This window comes from Limulus polyphemus, unplaced genomic scaffold (genome assembly GCF_000517525.1).
Source record: "Limulus polyphemus unplaced genomic scaffold, Limulus_polyphemus-2.1.2 Scaffold1356, whole genome shotgun sequence".
NCBI lineage: Eukaryota > Metazoa > Arthropoda > Merostomata > Xiphosura > Limulidae > Limulus > Limulus polyphemus.
Genome location: NW_013666966.1, coordinates 284,650 through 292,919, shown reverse-complemented (window position 1 = coordinate 292,919; position 8,270 = coordinate 284,650). Strand labels below are relative to the sequence as shown.

General features: G+C 32.8%; 1 protein-coding gene across 1 annotated transcript in view; it reads right to left on the bottom strand.

Annotated features, from left to right (window-relative positions):
* Positions 1–2,349: 2,349 nt before the first annotated feature.
* LOC106463238 (protein turtle-like) overlaps positions 2,350–8,270 on the bottom strand; it is a 195,765-nt gene continuing 189,844 nt past the window's right edge. The window contains exons 4-5 of the mRNA XM_022390684.1: positions 7,726–7,879; positions 2,350–2,427 (exon numbers count right to left, since the gene is read on the bottom strand). Of these exons, the coding sequence (XP_022246392.1) occupies positions 2,372–2,427; positions 7,726–7,879 (210 nt within the window). The 3' untranslated portion in view covers positions 2,350–2,371. The remainder of the gene's footprint in view (positions 2,428–7,725; positions 7,880–8,270) is intronic.

The window sequence follows — 8,270 nt, the reverse complement described above, 5'->3', positions numbered from 1 at the left end:
AAAATAAGTGTATCGGTAAAGTTATATTCAGAAAGAATAAACCAGTTTTATTAAGAAAGGACTTGTGTCGCTAAGGTTTATAGAACGACTGTTGAAAATAAGTGTATCGGTAAAGTTATATTCAGAAAGAATAAACCAGTTTTATTAAGAAAGGACTTGTGTCGCTAAGGTTTCGTGGGAAAGAAGTTACGGAAAATCAACTAACGAACGGAGGCGTAACAACGTGTTTATAACTAATCGAAAGCTCAGAATGTCCCTGGCGTGGTTTTTTCAGCCTTTGCGAGGTATTTACGTGGGGAAAACGGTTTTAGACTCAAAGAGAAAAGGTAAGACACAATAGTGATCGAAAAATAACATTTTTTAAACCCAAATACAGCTTAGCTAGTAAGCTTGATAAATTACATTGGAATTCTGTGGTATTGATATAGTGATTGGTGAGTTTTTCATTTCAAAATTCATATATAAAAACTAGAAAAAATATTTTGTTTTACATCCTTCTCGTGCGAAATTCGAAAAGGCTTAGGAAATGACTGCGAATACGAACTTTGTAACAAAAATCATAAGTAGAAGAGATCATTGTTTGCACTATTTATTTACTTACTCTTCTATGTGTTAATAAAAATAACCGAAATTTTATAATATATTTGTAAACAATAATAACATATATACATACATATGTGATGTATTATAAGAGAAATGTGATTGTGTTTTAAAAAATCCACTAGGACAAAGCTAAGGCAGTTGCACTTTATAAAGGCCAGTTTCATATAAGATATGGTAACGTGCGCCATGGGATTACAGCTTTTGTAATGGTATGCCACGACAGCGGAAGTCACATGACGCTGGTAACACGTAATGAGTATGTAGAAGGTTCCTGAAGGCTCGAGTGTTTGCCAGACGCCCTCTATTTTGTATATATAAGACCGGCAAGAAGTGACGGCATAGATAATTGCAGACAGAGAGAGACGGACAATTGAGTCAAGCGCAGTAGTGACCATAAGTAAAGTGTGTGAATCGTTTTGAATTATAGCATGTGTTTAAGTTAAAGTGACTGTGGAAATTAAGTGTATTGCAAAGTTGTATTGAGAAAGAATAAACTAGAGCACAAAAATAGAGCACTGGTAGCTGCTCTAGAACTCAGGTGTGGAACTTAAAATCAGTCCAAAGTCTACAGGGCTAGGTTTAAGACTAGAGTCCATGCTAAAGGGGAGAGCCTGCAAGAGCTGGCACAGGATTTGGAAAGTATGGCTCACAAGGTCTACCCAACTGTGTGAACCTGATGTCCTCAAGTTGTTGCTGAGGGATCAGTTTGTAGATGCCTTGAACAGTCCACAACTGAAGATACGAGTAAAGCAAGCACACCCCTCTACTATGCAGGATGCAACGGCCAGAGCTCTTGAATTCGAATCCTATGTTAAGTCCAGCACAGGGGTACCAAGGTTGGTACATTCATCAGGATTCAAGGCCAGAAAAGGTCAACTTTCAGAGAGGTTTGAGGGACTTCGCAACAAACCCGGGCACAAAAAATATCAATGCTGGAAACTTCAACACAAGGAACATGCCACGGCAGAAAAGGCTGCTACCCAGAAAGGTTGTTGGAACTGTGGAGAGCAAGGACATATGAGGAGCCAGTGTCAGAAGAATACTACCAATAAGTCAGCCTCATGGAAACCAGTAGTGACTGTGGAAATTCTGTGTATTACAAAGTTGTATCGAGAAAGAATAAACTAGTTTTAATTAAGAAAGGACTCTTATCGCTGAAATTCCTCAGATATAATTTATACCGTAAATTAACAAACGACCAGACACGTAACAAATCTTCTGGCTGATGCGAGAGGAGACACTTCTACACCATCTTGTGAAGATGAGATGGAAGATGATGATGGCGTGGCTGCTCCTATTGTGTCTACAGGAACAGCAGTAGGATACTTAGACGAAGTGAGGGATTTTGCCATTTGTCGCCAAAATCCCGAGTTGCTCGAGTTCATCAGTAAAAGTAAAACTGCAATTGAAAAGTCTATGTGCGATTCCAAATGACTAAAACAAACCACACTCACTAACTTTCTGAAGGAATAAAGATTACTGTGTTATGTATTGTAATGTATAGAATACATGTCTATTAGGAGAAAAGCATCAAGTAGACATATGTACACTATGACAAATGGGTACATTATGTGATTTAGTTATGTACTGTATATAGCTATATATGTACATTTATAATAAAGTGTAATGCTGTAATAAATATAAGTATATAAATACAGTGGAACGATATCTTCTGCAGTTCTCTGTCCATTTTTGAAGCTATGTCTCCCCTGAGGAAAGACCACCCTTCTTGAAAGATCACCACTCATATGAGCCACTGCGTGGTCTTTCAAGAGGAAACTGTTGTACTTGAAAATGATCGCACCAGTGATCGAAACGTCGCACCTGTTTTAAAAAATAATATTCCTTATAGTAAAAGTTGTAATTTGTGATAAAATAATACTTAATTAGCAAGTAAACTCAAAACGAAAATATTAATTTTTTTTTCAGTTTCACTGTCTAGACATTTCATTTTACTCTCCCAATACATATACTAACAACAATAACAGGTTATACTTTTATTGCTAAACAAGATAACACAAAAGCCATTGTTGAAAACACTTATCAGACAGAGTTTGATTTTATAAGAGTAATGGATTCCTACGATTTTCAAATGTAACATTTACTTAGTACATGATATAGAGCCCATTTTGTATTATATTATTTTTTTGAAACACAACAAATTAAAGTGGGATAAATTAAAAAAGACAGAAAAAAGCAGCATGTCACGTGACCAGCAGTGCCATCTTAGCAAAATATTGGGAGGATAAAGCTTTCCCTTCAATATTTCTTCTGAAAAACACTTACCAACGATCCTTTGTATTCCTGTTCATTTCGTGGCGAGTCTCTTAAAATGTTCAGTTCTAGCCAATTAAAATAATAATAATTTCAAAGTAGGGGAATTACATTTGATTGGCTCACAAAACGTTTTTAGTGTAATGAGTAGACCTTCATCATAGAACCTAATCAAGTGTTTTATAACCTTTCTGATAATCAGTTGTGTGACTTGGTGAAGAAGGTTCTAGCCAGAGGTTTAAGGTTCTCTATTCTCTCCAAAAGGTTCGGTTTAAAAATTTTTACACCATTAATGTTATTCTTAAGAAATGTAGAAGAGTTCCCTATTTGGTTAAATGATATAGACTTAAGTTTTTCTACCTTTCTTTAAAACATTTTCATTATTATAATCACAAATACACCGCCTACAATATATCTAGAGAAGAAGCAGCTTTTGAGAAATAACAAAGATATCGACATTGTAAAACCGGATAAAGATAATTGTATCGTACTCTTGTATAAGATTATACTTAGGACCGGATTAAGGGTTAGTTGGGCCCTAGAGCCAGGTAATATTTGGGAATATTAATGATAATAATAATAACTCACTCTTGCCTCTATTATGATAGTTTTACGAACCATAAGTTTTTTACTTGGGTAGCCGGTGGGGTACCTGTATGGTCGAGACCCTAGGTGGCTTATGCGTTAATCCGGTACTAATTATACTACTAAGGTTTTAGATACATATTAAGAGACTCGAGTAACTTTAAGAAACTGAAAAAGGATCCGACAAAATAAAGATAAGCAAAATAAGAAAGATTTTCGTTAAAGATTAAAAAAAAGGCTTCATTAACGATAGGACCTACGATAACATAAGACCTGTAGGCTCACACTGTGATGTATTACATGGTATATTAAAGGTTCATAAAACAGGCGTCTTTCACAGACCAATAGTTTCTACAAATCAGCTGGATTATTAGTGCTTTTTTTGAATGAAAATAACTGTATATTAATTTTAAATAAAGATAGTTTTGAATTCTCTTCAATGGCAAAAAAAAATCTAAAACTTGATAAAACTGTTTTGTGCTAATTTTGACATTATTTCCTTGTTTATTAACTCACCTCTAAATAAGTGTTACAGTCAACGATTGATTTAGTTTATCAAAATAATCAAAACGTAGAAGGATTAAGTAAACTAGATTCTCAATAATTATTAGAACTCGACACAAAATAGTCTTGATGACGTAGCACGCTTCGGTGTTCCACATAAACTGATGATTATGGAGGAGCCAAAAAAGTCTAAATTTCGACATTGTAAACTGTGTATATATTTACATTAGCTTCCCTGACACATAGCATGCTAAACCAGACATTTCGCAATTGTAGGAATATTTTTAAGGCTTACTAGATTCCCCCTTCTAGCCCCCCTGCCCCCGAGTTGGCACCGCTGCACGTGACACCTATAAGTAGGATAAGAACTACAGGTAGCAATTATGAAGAAAAAAAGGACAACAAATTCCTCTATGTGTCGTTTAGATTTCGTTACGATTATGTATACGTATGTATCTAGCTTAAATATATTGGAATAACTAACTCAGTATACAGTATTCTCAGATATCAAATTGATAATTCTGAAAACAAAGCACTAACTAAAATTGTGGATAAGGTTGCTACGCTGAATAACGGAATAATGTCTAAAGTTTTTGTAAAACTAGCTCCACTGTCTCCACAGTTTAGTTTAAATCAGAGTTTCCCAACTTTTTCTTCCCAAAGGATATTGTTCTGTGTGCCTTAGTATCTAGATTAAGAATGTGGAGTTAAAAAATACAACACGCTTAACATAATGTCTTTCGACAAGTATAATTAATCATAATCATGTTTTGCCAGCTTGTAAAAGGCGTTCACACCATAAAAATTGTTGTTGTAACATATGGCCTATATATATATATATATCGATCATTACTGTGTATGTTGTATGTCAGCCGGCCTGAAGAGTTCTGGAGTGAGTGTAACGCGTCGTCGGCAATGGATATGACGAATATAGTGCTGTTGAAATGCTATTATTATATACACTTCTAAGTCTTGAAAATCCATATGGGAACAAATGAAGAAGCAGTGATAATAATATATGATAAGCCTAATATAATGTCTTGTGACAAGTATAATTGATTATAGTGTTCTGTTTTTTATTTGTGGATAAACAAGTAAATGTATTTAAAAACCTCTTTTTTTCCCCTTTCTCATACGTTCTGCTAGGTTTAGTTGATTCATCTCACGTATTTGATCACAGTGTTAAACATAATCACTTTGATTTTTCAGAGGTTGAAATCATTGACATAAATAACAAAACAAAAACAGCATAAATTTTAGGAAAATTAAATTACCTATTTTTATCAAAAACCTAATTAACAAACTTTGTAGTATTCTCAGATATCAAACTGCTAATTCTGAAAACATTGACCCTAAAAACGTAATGGATATGGTGGACAAATATGTTTGAAATATTATTATATACTCTTATATAATATACCTAATTAACAAACTTTGTAGTATTCTCAGATATCAAACTGCTAATTCTGAAAACATTGACCCTAAAAACGTAATGGATATGGTGGACAAATATGTTTGAAATATTATTATATACTCTTTTTTTTAATTTTTGAAAAAAAAACACAAAAATCTTAGGAACTAAATAAATAATGCAGTTTTAAAGGTATAATTATGTCGATGTGCAATTTGACTATTTTTTTGAGTAAAAGTCTACGAGTAAAATTGAACTCTCACTCTCAGTCCATAATTGGTTTACTTTTTGAAGCCCTTTTAATGCACTCTAAGTGCCTTACCTTAAACGTTTTGCAGGTTATTTTAGGGAGACTACTCCCCTGTCTTGTTTCTCTTGAAAACATCCACAAATTTGTTAAGGGCTCTTGTCACATAGTTAAAAAGCACAAAAATTGTGATAGTTATGGGACATTGTTCGCTTTTTGCATTTTATTATTCTATGTTTTTGGTGCATTATTTGATTAAATAAAAATTGTTTGGTGCACTACTACCATTAGTATAAAAAAGTTGGGTTAAGTATCATCGATAGTCGACAGCAAAAATAAAAGAAAGAATAGAAAAAAAGAAGGCCCAGGTAAATTCCTTGTTTTTCATTTGCATTTTTTATTATTATAAAAGTAACTAAAATGTCAAAAAGGGAAACTCTTTAGGTTAGATTAGGTAAAATAAATAATGATTAGTAATTTTTCACGAGGCACGCTCGTGAGCAGCTCCAAGTAACTCGTGGGTAATGTAATTCGACAGCATAACGTGAGGTGCACGTTTCCCAAGTGCTTTACAACTTATAATGGTACAAACAGTACTTATACACGGTTCTAAGGGTAATAAAACAAGTAGGTGAATTAGTATTAAAACTTAAATAAAAATTTTGGAAATAAGAAATATGACAACCTAACAATATAACACATTATACAGATATTCTAAAATTTTCTCTTCATCAAGGTAAATCTTTAGTATTATTGATTTACATTTCAGCTTCTGCATTTAAGAACACATGGACAACGGTTTCTTAAACCGTTGTCCATACTACTTGATTTCTGATGCGAAAACCATTGGGCTTTCTAGACAATTAACAGTTTTTTATTGATAATAGAGGAAGTGACACAGTCTTTTATGACGCAAGTAAAACATTTTTTATTCTTTTTTTTTTCAGTCTTTAGGCTTCATCTTTGAATTATACCATGATATATGCCGAACATACTGAATTGCGTAAAGAAAAATGTATTAGATATTATTTCCAGTTTAGTGATTCCAGTAAGGTACAATATGCTAACAGAACATAAGAAGCTGGTAATTACCATAACTTTTAAAATAAATTGGAACCAGTTGCAGAAGCGATCAGTTACCTATGATTAAGCGGTGTATGAACTCATTAGGGGGGGGGGGGCTATATTAATGAATTTTAGCAAAGTAATTTTCATATGAAAATAGCATTCAAAGGTAATTAGAATTGAAAATAATGATTCTGCGATCATTTATAAAAGAGGCGAATTAATGAAATGTATAGATAGAAAGTACAAAATTATAGTTGTTAGAGGAACATTGTATTTCGCGCAAGGTCAGAACTGTTTCGAAGCATGAAACTTCAAATTAATGTTAAAAGATTACGTGATTGATACAACAAAATAGGTCAATATAAAAACAAAAATTAAATTTTACGGTGTGAAATACCGGAAGGGGGCGAAGCGATGAAATAATAGGCCTAATTTTTGTGATAAAATTAAAAATCACATCAAGCTGCAGTATGTATTTTCACACTTCTCTTACGGATTTTAAATCAGACGTTTAGTAAAAAATAAAACAAGTAAAACTTCAGATCTAGGTTTATTCTACTACACAATAAGGAACAGGTACCTAACTCTGTTCATTTATGCACCACTGGTCATTACTTAGGAGGACTTTCATACAATACCAAAATTCATCAGCTGGCTGTACATAATAGAAGCTAAAACCGAAATGTCGATATAAAACGCTGTTTTATGAAGAATATGAAAAAATTTAATATTACAGTATTAATGCCAAACTCTGGCGAGGGAATAGAACTAATAGGCCTAATTTTGCAATTAAGATCTGCAGTCTGGAGAGATTTTGACCACGAAAATTAAGCCTAAACTAAAGCTGAAACTATCTATGATAACAGAGAATGTTCTTATTTGCACAACTTTTTTTGAAAGTGTCGGTATCAAAATTCAATAATAATAGCTGAAACGGCGTCTTTTTTTGTATGTCATTCCTTCTGTGCATCTGACTTCTAAACCCAAAGTTCTAAAGTACATAATTTGAACAAATATATATGTATAAACTTACCAGCTCCAATAACCTTGGATGCCACAGTTATACTTCCTTCATTGTTTCGAGCTTTGCATAAATAATCTCCGAAATCAGTTTCTTGAAGCCGCGTTATTCTTAGTTTTGTAGAAAGTATCTGTACTGTTACACTTGCTTTCAAAACACGGTTATCCTACAGAAGTAGAATATGCCAAAATGTTTAACTAAAAAGAAAATTAATATGCGGTCAGACAAGTAAATATGATGCAAATAGGCATATTAAACTATTGAGGAATCTCATTTTTCACATAACTTCGTTTTTTGACTTTAGTTTCTAACAAATAAAAGTTGTTTTGATAAGTCATTGTAATTCAAAACTAGTTTTTTGACGAGACATCATATTTGTATTCAATGGTATTAATACCAAAAGTTAAATAAACTCAAAGATAAGAAGAAATTAAAAATGTAATTAAATGACTATTTTCATAATTTAAAATGTGGAATTACGAAAAGTAAGAAAAACATATAAATGAAAAAAAAAACACAAAAGAACCGTCAATAAGTTTGTTTTATTTTTAATTAAG